The sequence below is a fragment of the Thermobia domestica genome, chromosome 1 (genome assembly GCF_964235325.1).
Source record: "Thermobia domestica chromosome 1, izTheDome1.hap1.1, whole genome shotgun sequence".
In the NCBI taxonomy this organism is placed as follows: domain Eukaryota; kingdom Metazoa; phylum Arthropoda; class Insecta; order Zygentoma; family Lepismatidae; genus Thermobia; species Thermobia domestica.
In genome coordinates, this window is record NC_137454.1 from 129,964,616 (window position 1) to 129,984,022 (window position 19,407).

A 19,407-nucleotide genomic window follows, 5' to 3' on the forward strand; every position below is an offset into this window, starting at 1 on the left:
TTATTATTTTAAGTATGCTACTCACTAATTGTGTATAGATTCATAATATGTATGCCAACATATCTCTAAAAATGACAGGTAGGAAAAATACTAGATGGTCACCAAGTTCAAGATAAGGCGAAGCTGTAGACGATGTCTTGTTATTCACAATTCTATTATCTACTCCACAATACAATCTTGTATATCTTTAGGAGTACTTACCTCTCGGACACGTCTATGGTTGCACATCATGAAAAGCACATTGGCTTCGTCTTTGCGTACCATTCATGAGGAAGTGGTTCCCTTAAATGGAGGATTTCGTGGTTAACCCTTATTTTCCTTCTTTTTTTTCCGCAACTATTACCTCACAAGTAAAATTCCCACTTACTGTTGTATGAAATTAATATCACAAATTTCTCGTGTGAATTTCACAAATGTTTGGAATTCTAGTATAAATCATTACCCTATGTAGATAATGTTAACTTCCCTTAATTTGTTTCTCTCACTAGCACTAGAACACAATTCTGCTGCAATCAGGATTGTGAAAAACCTAGTTTAAAAAAAAAAGTCAATTGGGTTATATTGGTAAGATTGAGTTTTATTGGACAGAATTAGGTTTTATTAAACTCTGTACCTATATCTAAAGCCATATTCTTACTTAAATTACTATCTAAGTATATAAGTAAGTATGAAACTATGAAATTCCCTTGTGCGGCCGCAGTGGCTCCCTTCTGGTGCGGGTTCCTTGTTCGATTCCAGTTCCCGACAAGTGAGGTTTGTAGCGGGTAAAAAGGATTTTATCGGACCTGCCCCATCTCCTCCTACCATTATCATTATCACTGTCTCCGTTGGATTCTGTAATCATGAGACATTGAACTTTAAACTAAGAGAAAGAAAAAATGTCTCACAAGGGAATCCATTAAGCCACATCCGAGTTTGTGTGACATACTTTGCACTATTAACACTTGTTTATATTTCGAGAAGAAAGTACACAATTTTGTATAGTAACGAAGAGGTGGGTAATTATATATAATCTGAGTTCACGAACTCGATTTTTCAAAATGATTTTAACAATAAGTACACTGGATATTAAGGTAAATATTAATAATAATAATTGAATAAAAATAACTCTATAGTGTTCATAGCCAATACAGTTATGCCTATGTTGTTATTATATTTTAGCCATAATAAGTTCATAGCCAAGTTATTATATTTTAAAAGAACACTAAGCAGGTACAGCCCGCAACAAAAAACCTGCAACATGAACATGTAAGTTTATTGTGAAAGACGAAGTCTTTTGCTCCAAAATAAGTGTACAGGGGAGGACTCCGAGGTTTCTCTTGGCGTGATTCGTGCCACTCAGACGTTATGTTGATTCCTTGCGCTGTTAGGTATAGTTTCACAATAAACTTACATACTCATGTTGCAGGTTTTTTGCTGCGGACTGTACAAATGCGAAATTAGCAGCGAAAATCCCACGAGATTATTCCACTACAGCTTTCGACAACGAACTTAACATGAAAAAATTTGAGTGGCTCAGCGCTGGGGATACATACAAAGAAACACACACGAAATACGTGCTTGGGGCGTCCGAACTTTAAAATAATAATAATAATAATTGCTCGAATTTTCCACTCGTATTCCAAGTTGTGCGAGTTCTGGAGTATTCGAATTCCAAAGGAAATACTGTAATTGACTTTTAATAGTTAGGAAAGTTGATTACTTGCTATAATATTTCGTTGTTTCTTTTCCACAGCTGCCGGTCTGTATTATCTTGCAGAGCTTGTCGAAGAGTATACTGTGATGACAAAGAAGATAATATGGTGGATGATTGTAGTAAGTAGTGTAATTTTTTCCCTCAACTTCTATATGCAAATGCTAATTAAATTTAAGAGGATTGAAGTTCGATTGATTTTCAAGTAAAATAACTAAATAAGAAATAAATCAATAAAAGACGTCATTATGTTTAAGTATGAAGTATGATTGAGATGCGAACACTTATTTCTGTACATGGGTACAAGATGTTCAGAAAACGTTTTGCCTTACTTTCCAAAAATGTTTACTGGGATTCTTATGTTGTACATTTTGCTTCATAAGCTTAAAAGGAAGACCTAAAAGGGACGCAGAATATGTTTGTGTTTGTTGTAATCCTTCCTATGGAGAACTTCCGTTAAGAGTGTTTTTTCCTAACATCAAGGCACCTTACAGGTGTATGTAACTTGTAGTTGGAAATGAATAATTTAAAATTACAGTGTAGTATTTCAACATGGAAATAAAAATGTAACTACTATTTTTCCCCTTTGTTTTCAGATTTCGCTGGGAATTTATGTTGGTTTCTTTATATTTGAGGACTTCCCGAATTCAATAATAATTTGTGGCATTGTCAGTCAAATTGCACATTTATTCATTTTAAAAACGTTTCCCTTTTTCTTCGTAACATCGCCATCATTTATCACAGGAATAGGTAAGCACTTTGGTATCTATCTTAGCTTATAGATGAAGGGTCTTAACCCCTAAACATTATATATACATACACACACACACACACACACACACACACACATATATATATATATATATATATATATATATATATATATATTTATAAGTGATATTTCCTAATTAGATCAAATTTGGATTCGTTATCATATAAATTTGCATCTTTGTTTCTTTAATTTAAAAAAAAATGTATATATATTCAACAAACGAAGGCATTAAAGTTAGTGTTGAGAACGAATCCATTCTTGTCTTTCTTGTATAAGGTTATTCAAAAAGCGCACCAGTTTTATTAGATCAAATTATGAACTTTATTTTTTCAGAACACAGTAACAAAATTCATAAACGTATTCATCACACATTCCGATTTTAGATATGGTGAATGACGTTGGGCATATGACCTCCTCTGCTGCGCTGGCATACAATAACTCTCTTCGTGAAATCCGCTATGACTGCCTGGCTAACAGCTGCACTGTCACGAACCACCGCAATGTTTTGCTCAGAACGACCACTACGACGACGCACAGGACTTTTAATGTTCGCTCTTGAACCCGCTTCAATAAACTTTTTTCTAAGTCTACGAACTGTTGATTCATTTGGTTCCTCATTTCGCCCTAGAACCGTGCGAAGTCGTCTGACAGTTGTTGCATAACTTTCTCCGTTCTGATAAGTTTTCACAATTAACACACGTTGCGCTATAGTAAACTGTTTCATGGCTAGACACAAGACACTGAAGAAATGCGAGAAATTCAAACTAAAGCGACAATCGGAATGTTTGTGGGTAGAGCAACAATACAAAATGATGTCGGCAACCGAGAAACAAAAATTTGCCTGACAATCCAAAACGGGCGCACTATTTGAATAACCCTTGAGAACGAAGCAGAAATGTACGTTCATTTTTAAAGAAATATACAGAAAAACATTCTGACTCCTTTCCGTTCTGCTGTAATTACTCAATGAGAAATAGATGTGGACGTACAGTTTAATGTGGGACCCGATCCATATGAGCTACCACCGGGAATCGAACCCGGATCTCCCTCTGCGCTTACTCGGTTGAATATTGTACTAAACATTATATATAGGTGTAATGTGTACTAGCTGAAATGCTCGTTTTGTGCTCGGGGATGATAGATTTCCTCATAATACGCATTAGATACTCTATTTTTCGCAGAAATTTTGAACTTCTATCCACTAAGGATACGTCCTTTAATCGAAGTGACATGATAAAACCCAGCTTCAGATAGATAAGTTCCAACATTCATTTCAAACTGGCCATTCGTTTTTACGTGATGCGATCACAAACAACAGGCAACGTCAGTTTCAACACAAAGAAAAAACTGCAGGAAATGCCCCTCTTCTTTTAAAACTGCGAATTTTTAGAACACTGCAACACATGTCTACTTATATTTAATTAATTCATATATCGAGTTTCTTTTACTAACTTGACGGGTTCGTGCGATACTGTATTCTTACATAAATTTTGAACTCTCCTTACGATGTGGCCTGTAATCAATGAAAGATGATAAAAACTCAGCTCAAGGTAGGTACTGACTTGTTCCAGTATTCATTTCAAACTGTTCAACCTTTTGCACGTCATACGATCACAAATAACAGGCAACGTTGCGTTCAATTTGAAGAAAGAAACTATTTTTCCATAAATTTTGATTTTCTGCTTCCACCTTAGGATGTGCATTTTAATCGAAGTAATATGATAAAAAGTCAGTTCAAGGTAGATAAGTATATCCAAAGTATTTTATTTCAGACTGTTTTTCCTTGATGTAATCACAAACAAAATGCTGTTCATGAATAATGTTAATGAACTACACAGACAAACTGTAAGAAGTGATTCTTCTTCTCAAAATAAGAGAGAAGGTTCATATGGATCTATGGAGAAAAGTGCATAGTTTCGGACCTAGGGCTATCCAATATCAAGGAAAAGCGAAATTTCAACACGCACTGTTTTGAATTCGAAAAATCGTGGAGTGGCAGTCCATATGAGCGTGAAGCAAGTCGTACATACACAATCAAACGTCAACTGCCAAGGCGGAACGGCACAAACATTGTAATCGCCCGACTCTTCACCATCCGTTTCATGGATGGCAGCCGACGTTTTGTAATGCTTTTCTGTTCGACCACCCGTTCTGTGACAATCAAACTCTTGGGTGTTCGATTTCCGGTGGGACACTCGGTCGAAAAGTTGCAAAAGCTTTTTCAGGCCAGCCATCCTGAGTGAGGTTTTCCTCATTCACACCAGTCATATACCAGGATGGTACCTAACATACAGGTTGCAGGCCGCTTTCTTTCCTTTCCTCGGATAGTGATCACCGAGGAACGTCATCCCTCAAACGTGACGGACTAAATCTAAATCCTAATCCTAATCAAACTCTCGGATAGATCTAGCAACGTTTATTCTGTCCAGATTTAAACTTAGTGCCGAATGCATAATTACTGTTTGAATGAACCTCGTATATTCAACATTTATTCGACATTCATTAAAAAGCATATCTCCTCTATATACAGGGTGTACTAAACTGATGGGACACATTTAAAATGCATTTATCGAGCATGTTGAACACAATTTCTGTTACGAACTATGTGGAACACATTGCCGAGTGACGGGAGTTTTGCACTGTGATCAGTGTTTGAAGATAATATCCCTTACATAGGATGTTTGACGAGAACATTCTTTTGCCTTAACAATCATGCTCAGCATAGTTTGGCACAGGGTCTCTGCAGGGATGGCTGCTATCTTCCTTCTGTCTTTCAGTTCATTAATGGTAGTGGGCTTTGTGATATACACATTCTCATTTAGATAACCACACAGGAAATAATCCGGTGAAGTGTGATCGGGGGATCTGATTGGCCAAAGTATATTACCTAATCTGGAGATGAAGCGTCCCGGAAAGTGTCGTTGAAGGGTTGTCATTAACACTACTGCAGTATGACTAGTAGTATCATCCTGCTACATCCAAACGTTCCTTAGGCGTAGCCCTCTCATTTCTGGAATGAAAAATGTTCAAAACATTGTGTTGTTCCGCTTAGCGGTACTTGTGAATGTGTCATTATGTTGGTTCAAACAAAAAAAAAAATCTCACCACACAGGATTGACTCACTGCATACTACCCAGTAACCTTGGCATTGTGCAATGGCGTTTCATGCAGCAGTTGTGGATTTTGTCTATTTATTGACAACCACTGAGGTGGAAATGAGTTTCGTCGGACGTAATAAGTAGACTTCGGAATTTTAGGCACCAAAAAGTTTAATTTTAGGCGCCTAAAATAGGTACTAAAAATAGGAAAATAGGCGCTAAAAATTAAAAATAGGCTCTAAAAATAATAGTATAAATTATTACATACCCCTTTTTATTAACATCTTTTGTTTTCAGTGAATCAGGTGATTCATTCAGTACACAACTTGCTCATTCGTAATTTTGGAAACAGTAAATTACCAACAGTTTCTCAAAGTTTTCGACTGTCAATCTCTCTCTTTTGTCTGTAAGGATCATCTTTGCTGCCGAAAACGATCTTTCCACTGAGACAGATGTTACAGGAGCATACTTAAATTTCGATACATTTTTCATTTCCACTTCGTCGGGGATGGTTTCATCCTCTCCCATCAAAACTTTCCCTATACGAGCCAACACAAGAAATCCCTCATTCTTCTTCACTACACTTTCCCACTTACACTGCACTTTTTCCCCAACTTTCCCCGTAGCACTTTGGATTTTCTTTTCGGCTTCGTTAACTACTGACACCTGTTCACTAAGTGGCTTTCCCGTAGCTTCCAACTTAGTGATCGTCGTAGGTAAGAATGAAAAATTTGACTTGATATATACAAGATCTCTTTTGAGAATGGGATCTTTGAAAAGTTCCTTCAAAACTGAAACACTTGCAATGTTTTCCACACCAGGAAGTTCGCCAACAACACCAGCAATAGCGTCCAAGTTCTCTGCGTAATACAAAGCTGCTTCAAGCCATGTTCCCCAGCGCGTTAGGACAGGTTGTGGAGGAAGAGAAATGCCAGGCAGTTTTTCTTTAAAGACAGCGATTCTCGATGGGGCTTTGCAAAAAGTTTTTTTCATGTTAGAAATGAGGGCATTGACTTGAGGAAATTCGTTCCTGATTGTTTCAGAAATTCTATGAAAAGCATGTGCTACACAGGTAACATGGATGAGGTTGGGGTAGAAAGGTTTTAGGTTCTTAAACGCAGCAATCATGTAAGAAGCTGCATCTGTGCAAAGAAGAAGAATTTTAGAATCATCCACACCACTAGGATACAGAAGTTGCAAACTTTTGTTCACGGTGTAAGCAATTGTCTGGGCACTCACTTTCTTAATTTCCTTGCTACTTAACAAGTGAGGAGTTGAAGGTCCATCTTCATCAAGTTTTCCTACAACAACATTCACTATGTATCTATTGCATGCATCAGTAGTCTCATCGACGCCTACCCAAATGCTGGAATCGCCAATATCCTTTCTGATTGTATCAAGTGTATTGTTGTATTCAGAATCCAAACACGTTTTCCTGAGTGTTGACTCACACGGTATCGATTGCTGGCACCACTTCTGTAAAAACTGTCGGAATGTTTCATTTTGAAGTGTGTTCCATGGGATGTTGGCAGCGACAAGGGCTCTAGCAAGATCCGCATTAAATGTGTTCGCAGTTCCAGATTCAGATCCAGATCCAGAAGGCTGAGTTAACTGTGTCTGTTTCTGTTGTTTCTTCGCTTTAGATTTGGCAAGATGTCCAGCACCATCAATGTGTTGCTTTAAGTGGCACTTCTTTTCCTGAGAAACCTTAAAAAAAAAAAAAAAAAAAAAACGCTTAGAAATATATTTTCAAATGCTTCTTACAAAACTAGTGAAGATGGTGGCGTTTTAACTTTAATTTCGGTTTCAAATTCTCTAATTTTCTTCGTGTACATTGCGACTAGTATTTTCAAACGGGTCAGTTCGGGTCAGCTTATTGTTGGACACCCTCAGTAACGGGTCGGGTCAGGTCAGCCTAACTCGGGTCACGAGTCTGGTATCGTTAGACCAACTCAGTTCACCAGTCGGGTCGGGTCAAACTATCTCGGGTGACCCGACTCGACCGGTGAACTGAGTTGGTCTAACGCTACCCGACCCGTGACCCGAGTTAGGCTGACCTGACCCGACCCGTTACTCGAGGGTGTCCAACCAAAAGTCGACCCGAACTGACCCGATTGAGAGCACTAATTGCGACAACTACCATCACTGTTTGCTTGCCTTTCTGGTCGTAATGTGCTTTTTTTTTTTTTTTTTTTAATCGGTGAACGTTACATTATTGATTTAAAGTTGACAAAAAGGCAAACTTGTTGGTCTACCTCGTTAAAGACCAATATACCCCAGTCCCATTTCGAATCAGAACAGATCAAATAAAAGACTAATCGATGAGCATTTTACTTCAGAATAATCCCCAATTTACAGACAGAAGCAATAAAATTGTATATCAATATCTGAGAAATAATATTTAATTTTAAGCACTGTAACTAATTTAATTTTAAGCACTATATTTTATTTAATTTCGAATGCTGACACACTCCAACTTGGCAAAAATTAAAACATAATTTGGCAATATTTTGTTTGAGATTTGGATGCCAAAATAATTGCATGAAAAATTTCAAAATATCGTCCCTTTAAAATTTTCTTTAAAACTGTAATTTACAAAATTTTTAACTGATTTGAACCAAATTTTCCCCAAAATATGATTAAAATGTTTCAGTGTGAAAATCAGTGACCTGTCAAAAATTTAAAATAAGGGCCGTTTTAAAATTTCAAAAATTCAAAATTTTTGCAACTATCAACTGACAGAAACCAAAGTTAGAACGAAAATAAAGTATTAGCAATGCCTTAGTTGAGCGTGAACATCAGCATGATACAATAAATAAAATTGGCGTTTTTTAATTTTTTTTTTTTTGGAAATTAGTTGTCTCTTGCGGCCCTGCGACAAAAGGTGTATGGATATTCTTCATCAGGAGAGAGAGAGAGAGAGAGCAATCGATTAGAATTCCTTTTTTTTTTTTTTTTTTTTGGCTTTGGGGAGAGAACATCAGAGACAAATTCTTCCTTTCTTAAGATCTGTCCTAAAATAAAATTATCCGCAATTGTAATTCTTGTTAGACGAGTGTCAGACTGTTCTTTTCTTGCCCCTGTGTGGAATTTATTTGTCTGTAACTATGGATGGAAATCAATAGCATCTTAAGACAATAGACAGTAGCACCTCGAGCAAAATTGATAAATAAAAAAACAAAGAGACAAACAAGTTTCTGCTTCGTAAAACAAGTTCTGAGACAATCTATGAACCTCAAACGCCGTTATTTAACTATTAACAGATCTTTTCTTTCTTTTTCGAGAAAAATAACAAAAAAAAAAAAAAAAAAAAAAAAAAAAAATGGCCTTTAAACATTTTTCCTATCTTTTATGCTTTTCAAGATATTGACATTTCTAGTTTTTCTTTCAAACTGAAATCCTCGTTTTTAGATATTTTCGGGATGAAAGGATATATCCAGTTTCCTTAACTTTTTAAAGATAATCAATATTGGCATTGCACATTTCTTCTTTCAAACTTTTGGAACTGTTGGCATTTAAAAAAAATTGAATCCCGCCTTTCTTAACTTCTTTCGTATTTTTTTTTTTTCTTTTGAAAAACGAGATAGCAAAAATATGTTTTCTTAAGCTCCTGAAACTGTCGAGTAATTGCTGGCATTAAACATTTTTCTCCGAAAAGAGGACCCCTTTTGGAGTTACTGACACAATATGTCAACTTTAACTTACATTGTTTTTAACCTTTACCGCTTTTTTTCGGGGGGGGGGGGGAGTCCTTCGGAAAGAACCGAGAATGCCATGTCCGCTTTTCTCAAGATCCCCGAGAATCCCTAAAACTGTTGAATGTGTAAGTCTAGACACTTTCTTCCATTAGCACTTTCAAAACCATCGTTCATATATTTCATTTAAGCAGGCTGCTAGAAGTCTTTACATTTTAAAGATTTTCCTGTGTTACAGGATTATTTTTATGTTTTTTCTTAACTGATCTAAATTCCATGTAAATTAGATTTTCACGAGTTCAGCAGCTCAGTAACGTTGTCTCTTAAAATAGTTAACCTCCCATTGATAAAGGTTTTACTTTAGCTAGCTATACAGAAACAAGGAGGGGGGGGGTGTACAATTGATTTAATTAAATTTATAAATTCTGTAAATAAAAATAGCTTTTCTTACCTGCTTGCTGCACAATGGACAAAAGATTATTCTTCCATCGTATGTTAGATCTGGAAATTCTTGCAACCACTGGCGAATCAAGGTACTTTTTGAAGACTTCTCCTTTGGCATTGTTGCGTATGATACAAAACTTCTTTTTAAGAATCCTCAAGATCTGTGACTGGGCTGTAAGCCGTTGAGTCCAATTGTTCATGCGTTGTAGAGACGATGTATCGTTCTTGAACTACGTGTTTAAGATAAATCACTGCACTGACCCGAAAATGATACATGGATGGATACTCCAGTCAACTGAACCGCGTCACTTCATGAATCGTTTCTGTTCGTGGACTTTGGTTTTTCCCAAATATTGAAAGCGAAGACCCGAAGAGATTCTTGCTTCAATAGAGCTGTGTGTTGATTTGTGAATGTGTGTGTGTAAACTATTGTCCAAATTCCAGAGAGCTGAACGGATCACAGAAGAGCTGAAGTGAGCCGCTACAGAAGAGAAAAGGTGGAATAGTTCCAAGAATGCAGAACGGCAGGGAGGGGAATATTGGTTACTGCGATATGCACTTAGCAATAGCTTTGGTTTTGCCCCTGGGGAAAGAGAGACAGACAGAAAGAGATAGAGATCTTTCAGTACAGTGTCTGCAGGATGCAAAGGGATGGTTTGTCTTTGTCTTTCACAAATGGGCTTGACCTTGAGCAGAAATAGCTCAACTTTTAGAAACAATTTTTTACATACAACCACCCTCTGCGTTTCACTTCTTCATACGAGTTAGACTAAAATTAGCCTCGACAAACACACTCACTCTGCCTTCAGATTTGTCAATTAAATTTCACTCAACACTAAAAAAAAAGTTTATTTAAAAAATACAGGAATTTTGTATTTTTTGCAGTTTTAGGCATTTTTAGGCCAAAACGGCCAAAATAGGCGCTAAACTTCATTTTAGGCATTTTTAGGGCACTTATAAAGTGTTTTAATAGGCTTAATTCCTCATGATTCGTAAAGATCCGAAGTATTTTTTACTTCCTATAAAGGGAACAAAATAGGCATTTGCCTTAAAATCCGAAGTCTAGTAATAAGATGTTCACAAAGGCATCGCCGTTGCCGATTAGGCACTCACAGATTATGGTTTATTGTAACTTATCTTGGTGAAAGAATTTATGTACCACCTGTAGCTTATATGGGTATAGTTGTTAAGTCCTTTTTAAGGATTCGCCACACACTGGTACGTGGAATATCCACTTGATGACACAATTGCCGAGTTGACTTCTTTGAGCTTCGGTGCATGGCATTGAACACACGTTCAATGTTTATGCACTATGCGACAATCGAGGTGTTCCAGGGGACCGTTTACTCGTTCCCATTAGCGGTCTCACGAAAGTTGTGAACAGCACACAGTATGACCTTTCGGTATGGTGCTGTGTTCATTGAACTTCCACTACAGAAGAATGCCTCCACGACGCGCGAAATTTTAACGGCGGTCCACATCATGATGACTTCCTGTAACAATGAAAGTAATATGAATTGTAACTTCCATCCATACACTTCGTGTTAAGCTATATAAAAAACATGCATGACTGTTATTGCTCGCAATATTCAAAATATAAATATGGACCATCCTGTATTTAACTGTATATATAAAATGTATTACCAGTGTGCAACAGAGTATAGAAGAAAAATCGAAACCCTATGATCAGAACATATTACTCGACGAGAAGCATAAGAATTAAGAATTATGCTTAAGTTAGTTACAGCTGCATGGAAACAGTAAAATAGTTCGATTAGATTAAGTTCTATTAGATTTTAGTTAGTTAGATTAGATTCCTTTATGTTAGATTTTAATTCAGCAAATCCCAGAAGTTAATATGGTTAATATCATGGATATCGCGCTTATGTACTGTTCCCAGTGTAAATACAAATATATCCAAGTGAGTATTCAGATATATGGTATGTGATCTAGGGTTAATCTAGGTGTAGTAGTCGAATCAGCATCCCCCTTACTGTTGCTAGGTCGCATAACAACTGTTTTACTGTAGTGTATGTTCTTTCTTTATGTTCTCTATTAAGACATATATAGTGTACTTTACTGCAGGACAGTTTTAAGAAGATTCGACGAAGTTCATTAGCTAAATTCTGTCACACTAATAAGATATTTACTATGAAAATGTAGGTACATGGTTTAAGAATTTGCGTGAGAAAAAAACCAAAGGTGTAAGGGAAGGAGGAAAGGATGAAAGTACAAGTCGTTGGGTCAAGTTGGTAGTGAGTAATAATTTGCAAGAAATTGCTTTTAATAGATTTGATATCATACGTGTATAGTATTCAAGGTATTATTGTCGTCGTTAAATTTCGTACTGAGTTGTTTGTGTATGATGGATCTTCAATTTGCAAATAGTTCCGCATTTTCTAAGGATATTATGTGGTTTAGGGTGTTGTATGTGTGTGTGTGTGTGTGTGGCTTAATCATTACATGTATAGGTGAAGATCCTATCCCAAATAACTCACTCTTTAAACAAACGTAGGAAGCGTTTGAAAGTTAGTTGATCGATAAGATACAAAGGAACTTAACATTGAATACGGAAATGAATGTGCCTTGTTACTTGCAGAAATTGTTGTTATAGTGTTTGTTGGTGATTTGTAATTTTATTATTTTCTATTTTCAGTTATGTTGGTTGTGAATCATTACCTGGCGTTCCAGTATTTTTCATCTGTATATTATTCCTTTTCAGAGGTAATTTTTTTAAAATGTTTTTATGTGCGTATTGAAACTATTTGGTGAAAGTTCATACTTTGATACCTGCTTTGTTATTGTCCGCTGGATATAAAGGGGTTAGATTATATTTACTGTAAAGATTCAAGTGAATTTTACTAAAAATATATTATTTTAAAGTAGATAACAAATTAAACTGTAGTGATAGAAAAAAGTAGCTTACTTAAGATGAATAATTATAGGACTCTATATCCACTTTATATACAGTATAGGACAGAATGGACTACTCACTTTTTATTATTATTATTATTATTATTATTATTATTATTTTATTTTATTTTTAATCACGGAGTGGGCATCGTTTTGCATATGATAGTATCCCCTGCAATTTTAGGAGTCTGTTGATTGTTGAAAGTGGATGACTGGATTGTTCGTAGCTATATACAGACTATTATTCGTACTGCACGCGTTCTACTTTATTATTATTATTATTATTATTATTATTATTATTATTATTATTATTATTATTATTATTATTATTATTATTATTATTATTATTATTATTATTATTCTCGCGGAAGGGCGATAATAGTTACTATGCCTGGGAAAATAACCTCATTGAAGATGCACCCACAAATAGATTCTGAGTGGAAAAGGCTACAGTACTTGCCAAATTGCTGACAGGTTGCTGTTGGCACAAAAGACAGTTGCCAGGTTAGTCCGGAAATTATGGCTGTAGAAAGCCAAAAGAACGTTAAAAGTCCAGAAGCAATGGCCGTACTTTTAGCAGCAAAGAAATTACTCAGAAATTCCAGCTTGGACTGCTGATTTACCAAAAGATGGGAAACTCCTTAGCCAAAGGACAATCCACAGGAGGTTATTTTGTGCCAATTTAAAGTCTTATGAACCTGCCAAGAAGCCGAAATTGTCGGCTGAGAACATTGTTGACTGATTACATTTTGTAAACTATCACAGATGGACTGCTGAACAATGGAAAAGTGTTATGTTTTAGGATGAGACCCAAGTTTTGCAATGTTATGCCTTTTATAGACACATACGACGGAGTCCCAATACAAGAGACCCTCAAGTTACATTATTCCCACTGTCAAGAATGGTGCTAAAAATCATGGTCTGGAGAACCATTTCTGCTAAAGGAAGAAGTGAATTGTGGTTCATGTCCGAAGGGACATCAATGAATGGAACTGTTTATCTCGATGTGTGTGAAGAAAATTTATCATTGTTTCTGCAACCAGTGCACCGGTGTCTAATATAACGAAATCCCATCCCACTGGACAAAAGCTATGTAGGAAGCGTTTGAAAACAGTGAGTTTCAACTTCTTGGAAGTTAATCCGGAAATTCGCCGGACTTTAATTCAGTTGAGTACTGTTGGATAATTTTAAAGCGGAAAGTGGCTGAACGCAACCCTAGTTCACTTTTTCAATTAAGAGAAGCTATAAAATACGTCTGAATTACGGAAATTACATAAGAGTACAGCAACAAGTTGTCTCCATGCCTTCTCGTATCCAAGCTATACTAAAAAAACAAAGGTTTTCACTCTAAATATTGAACTTATTCTCAAACATGTATACTTCAGTGAATTTTCGTCATGAAAATTTATCCTTTGTATGTGTTTTCAAAGTGAATACTGTATTGTCATTCATATCAAATGGATTCGTAGTTAAATGAGAATGTTCTTGTGTGTTCGTAAATATGACACTTATTTGTGGTGTTATCCATTTTGGTCAATACTGTGGATTCACTTGATAGAAATCTATATAGTGGGAGCACAATTTGTAAGTGGTACTCCGATATTAAAGAAGGAGGTATCTGTAGGCGGTAGTCACCAGTAAACGTTGAAACACTAAAATGTGTCTGTGAAACTTTTATATACATCATGTACTTCGTAAGTTTAATATTGCCAGTATTGTAGCACATATTTTGACTTCATAAATGCTAACTTTAGTTTGTATTTTTTTTTTTGATGTAACAGTTATTAATATTGTAAGTCATTCTAGTTCCTGGGTATTTCATTCTAATACAACCGTGAATCAAATTAGACAGTCAAGAGAATCAAGTTAACCATGTTACTTAACGTTCTGAAATTTCGGGAACAAACCCACGTGTTTCTTCCATATGAAAGCAAAAAGATGCAGTTCTTAATTTTAGATAATGTGAAAGAAAAACTAAATGTTTCATAGTTTTGTGATTTTGATTTTCCTTCCTTTCTTTCTTTTGTTTTTAGGTAATAGCATATTTTACCCTGTGTTTGTGGCTGGTACCGTTTGCATTATTTGTCTCTCTATCAGCAAACGAAAATGTTTTACCGACGGTTGCGGAATCACGACCTCTTCTGGGTAAGTATCAGTTCATTGACTTTCGTAATAAAAAGGCATACAATTACAATTTAACTTACAATTATACTATACATTACAGTAGGTCGAAAAAACAGTGAATTTTCGAATATCGGATTCTAATAGTACAAAGAAGTTGCGTATTCTCATGATGATAAAGGAAAAAATGTTGAAAACATTCCTATATTTTATGTTCAGTTTTCGCGAAGTAGCTAAAGTTTGAAAAAATTGGCCAGAAACACCAAGTATTATTGTCTTCATGTTCAGATTTTAAGGATTAAGTTTTCCGAGTTCTGACAGCATGAGATTCTATCAAATGAATAGCATGATAGCATGATTTTTTTTTTAAATTACAGCAGTACATTTCGAGTAACACAGACGCACTCTTGTATTAAAAATATATACAAGGCTATTTTTTTCCGTAGAGAGTGATTTTATATATTCAAATTTGAGATGAAAACATTAGCTTGCAGTTTGCAAAATCATTCTTGCTAAAATGATGCAGATTTCACCACGTGGAAGTGGCTGCGATTCGAGTTCAGAGCCGTAGCTAGAGGGGGGCCGACCATAGCCGTCGCCGATGGCAAGGGGGCGCTGAACGAGCAAAAAGAAAGAAAAAGTGTTGGTAATGAGTAAACGACATGTCATCCCGAGAAAGTACTGACGCCGTATTAAATCAATATTGTCGGTTTGCAAAGAAATGGATTTGTTAAAAAAAAAAAAAAAAAAAAAATCTTGCTCGCTTCGCTTGCAGCCAAACGTTTCAATAAGAGTCACAAGTTTTTACACTTATTTAAAGAAAATTAGTATATGTGATTTGTTAATGACAATGCGATATACAAGGTGCCAAGTAATCACTTATAGCGTGCGAGCAGGAGCGTTTTTAAAATCACAAACGGTCGAAGTCTGAAATACGTGTTCTGCGTTTTGGTGGTGATGAGTTTGCTTAGTTAACCGTGCTTTTCTACTCAATCGGATTAATTAGGACGGTGAGAATGTAGGTAGGAAAATGAGAAGAGTGAAGAGACACGCGCAAGCTGCTGTTTGTACGGGAATATTAAAAATGAAGGTAAATAAGGGGAATAGAAAGATATTCGAACTTAGAGAAGTTGTAGAATAAGAGCTTAAGGGGTCAGAACTTAACATCTTTTAAATTTCGTATTTTTCAAAGACAGATCACTAGCAGTGATTTTTTATTTATTATTTATTTATTTATTTATTGGCATATGAAATGTCCCAATTTGAATGAATGTATTCGCATCATTTTTCCATCAACTACTTGTATCACCAGGATATTTTGTGTGTGTGGGGGGGGTATGTGTGTGTGTGTGTGTGTGTGTGTGTGTGTGTGTATGTATGTATGTATCTATCTATCTATTTATCTATCTATTATCATGTTTTCAAAACGTATAAAGCGTTTTTCACAGTCCTTTGCACTCTTTAAAAACAAACCGCGTAACTTGATGTTGTATCACTGCGCACACGACTATTTGCTGATTGGTGAAGAGGAAATTGTTTCGTCTGTTTCCCGCAATATTTCTGCTGCAGCACGTGCATGTATTTTTGCTACTGCGATGTGCATTACTCGTCTTACTCTCACACCATTGCCCTGCTATAGGGCAAAATACCCAATACTATATAATCCCCCCTCCTTTAAGAGCAACTGAACATTGTTATTTTTCTCCAAACTGTATGAAATTACAATGAGTTATGTCAAATTATCAACTGAACGATAAAGAGATGGCGCTGGTATGTAACAGCAAGCATTTTTTCATTATGGGAGATTATTTCTTTTTCATCTATTAGTCATGCATATCCATGAAAAACATGGTACTTTTCCCCCTTAAGTTCAATTTATTGATGTGCTTTCCTACATTGTATAGTATGCGAATGTACAAATACTAACTTCAGTATTACAAAGTAAGTAAATAAATATTCTATGAGAACATGAAAATTAGCTATTATAGGTCTTAATTTTGTTCAGGTGAATTGAACAACGTTGATATTGTTTGATAAAATATTGCTTTTCTTCTGCACTTACGGGTTTGCCTTTATAAGTTTAACAGAATAACTCGGAGCAGCAAGTAACCTACTGGCTTCTTTGGGCGACATCTTTAAATTGTGGCGCGCACTTCGTGTGTTTTGTCATTTGTTGTAACAGTTTTCTCTTACAAATTCGATTTTGGTTCAAGATTTCGATTCCATATAGATATATACTTTGAGTTGGATCTTAAATGTTCTTACTGTGCCTTAACAATACATTAATTACCATAATACGTTGCACTTGTTGTGTACTATTTGCTCATGGAAGAATAAGCTGTTATTAGTCTCATTTTCAATGTTGCTAACTCATGGTTATTTTTCACTTTTTCACACAAAGAATGGTTGTCAAACACTTATGTCATTTTATGAAAATGGGCTAAGAAAATGAAAAAGAGAAATCAAGTGAACTCGCTGTTCTTATTGAAGATAATAAGTTCCTTATAGTATTTCAGATCTTTGTTTGACCTTTCATTAGAGACAAGGAAATAGTAAATTAAAAAAAAAAAAAAAAAAAAAAAAAAGAGAGAGAGAGAGAGTGAGGGGGATAGAGAGACGTTAAAGAGGATAACACCTGTTTTAGTGATTCATTAGGAAGTAATTTGAGGCTAATTTTTTCAGTTATAATTTGTATATCGCCTTTTTAACATGCGATCAGAATAAATGACCATTTAAAAGATGCAAAAACCGAATATTCGGTGCCAGAAATGAAATAATGTACAAAGGAATCTTCAACATTTAAGAACTTTTTAAATATTGAATAGGAATGTTCATAACTTTTGAGTCTTATTTTTTTCTGGCTGCAGTGAAATTAAGAGGGGGTACTATGCGCATGTTAAATAATGTGTCTTTATTCCTATGTAGAATCTTAAAAAAAATGGAATTTGTTGAATAAGATGTTGATAGAGTCTTCATACTCTCATAACTGATATTAGTTTATGGCGTAACTTTTCTGTTAGATATCAAATGAAAGGATAAGTCACGAGGATTCCAAATATATTTCATAGGTATTTTATTACATATAACAAAGGCAATAAAATAATAAATTCTCTGTTCAATAAATAAGTAAACTCAGTAGTTTTCAAATTCTTGCAGAATGAACAATTGCTTGTTCCAAACACTCGCTCGCCTGTAATGGAAACGTACAAGGAGCTCAATTTTTTAATGAAATGAAATAAAATCTTTTGAGTTTTACGTCCCACGTTTATGCAGGCTAGACTAAAGGAGACGTTGGTGATGAAAGCATGAATGAAATGGTGGAATGAAGAAAGTGGGAAGAAAATGAAGGACCCAGAGGAAACCCACGCACACGGTGTTTGTCCACCACAAGGTTCACTTGGCGCGAGCTGGGATCGAACCAGGAACCCCATGTACCAGAGGTGAACGCTTTACCACTGAGCCACCGCGGCCCCCCAAGAGCTCAATTTTGAATAGAAGTCGTGATTACAACTGCACGTGTTTCTAGATCTGATAATTAACTCCTTTGTGGCTATATGATCCGCGTACTCGTCGTCGGGCGGGAGACCCGCGTTTGATTTCCGAAAGAAATTCATGTAGTTCGGATCACTCTTTCGGCTGTAGGTCCAAATCTCATAGAATCTTGTTGTTGAAGGGGACGATAAACATTAATCCATCCATTCAACCATAAATCTGCTAGTGGGAACACTAAGTCATCATGTAATAATGACTCTGAATCCTAACATTTTAGGTAGATTCTCAGCTAGAGGAAACGTTAGAAGTGGGGATAGTAAGTTTTAGTTGTAATTACACTGGTAAAAGAAATTCAACGTTCTGCCCTTCTTCCTCCTGGTGCGTGTCTGCGTTTACATAGTAGTTCAAAGATTCAGGAGAGTAGTACGTACGCGACTGCAAACGAGAGAAAATGGTTCCTGATTCTCCTATCACAAGCCCATGCAATTTTATTTTAAATCTCATTGTTTTTCACCCTTCAGTTTGTTTATTTATTTCTTAGCACAAAATTGCATATAACATTTTTTGTTTAATTAGTTGGCAACATTTCTGCACTGCAGTCTACATTGTTTACAAGAGGTGCAAAGCTTCGTGAAAATCAGATTACACACATTTAGATATATATAAAGGGTGTCTCAAAAGTCCCCTGACATAAGGTAACTCTGTTATTATCAGAGTTACAACAAAATGTAAGAGGGAAAACCGTCTCCAAATATGATGTTTTCAATCTACAGTGAAGGATTTTTTTAAATTGGATGAGCCGTTTGACTGTACACTCTTTATGCGCCCAATGTTAAATGAAAATGCAACGTTGCCGGGAGGTCGATAAATTTTTATGAGTATGGTGAATGGGGGCTGGCCATCGACTCGTTAGCGTAAAAGACAGTATCTTCATTCACTTTTGTGGATCCCGGTAAATGGTAATGTTCCATTTTCATTTAACATTGGGCACATAAAAAGTGTACAGCCCAAACGACTTGTCCGATTAAAAAAAAAAAAAAAAAAAATCCTTCGCTATAGATTGAAAACATCGTATTTGGAGACGGTTTCCCCTCCTACATTTTATTGTAACTCTGATAATAACAGAGTTACCCAATGTCAGGGGACTTTTTGAGACACATATATATATGTGTATGTGTG

The 19,407-nt window shown here is 35.8% G+C and overlaps 1 protein-coding gene across 1 annotated transcript in view; it reads left to right on the plus strand.

Moving 5' to 3' along the window:
* Positions 1-1,735: 1,735 nt before the first annotated feature.
* LOC145689259 (protein TEX261) overlaps positions 1,736-19,407 on the plus strand; it is a gene marked incomplete at its 5' end in the record, with an annotated part of 29,402 nt that continues 11,730 nt past the window's right edge. Inside the window, 4 exon segments of the mRNA XM_081763398.1 lie at positions 1,736-1,815; positions 2,290-2,443; positions 12,359-12,426; positions 14,649-14,760. Of these exon segments, the coding sequence (XP_081619524.1) occupies positions 1,736-1,815; positions 2,290-2,443; positions 12,359-12,426; positions 14,649-14,760 (414 nt within the window).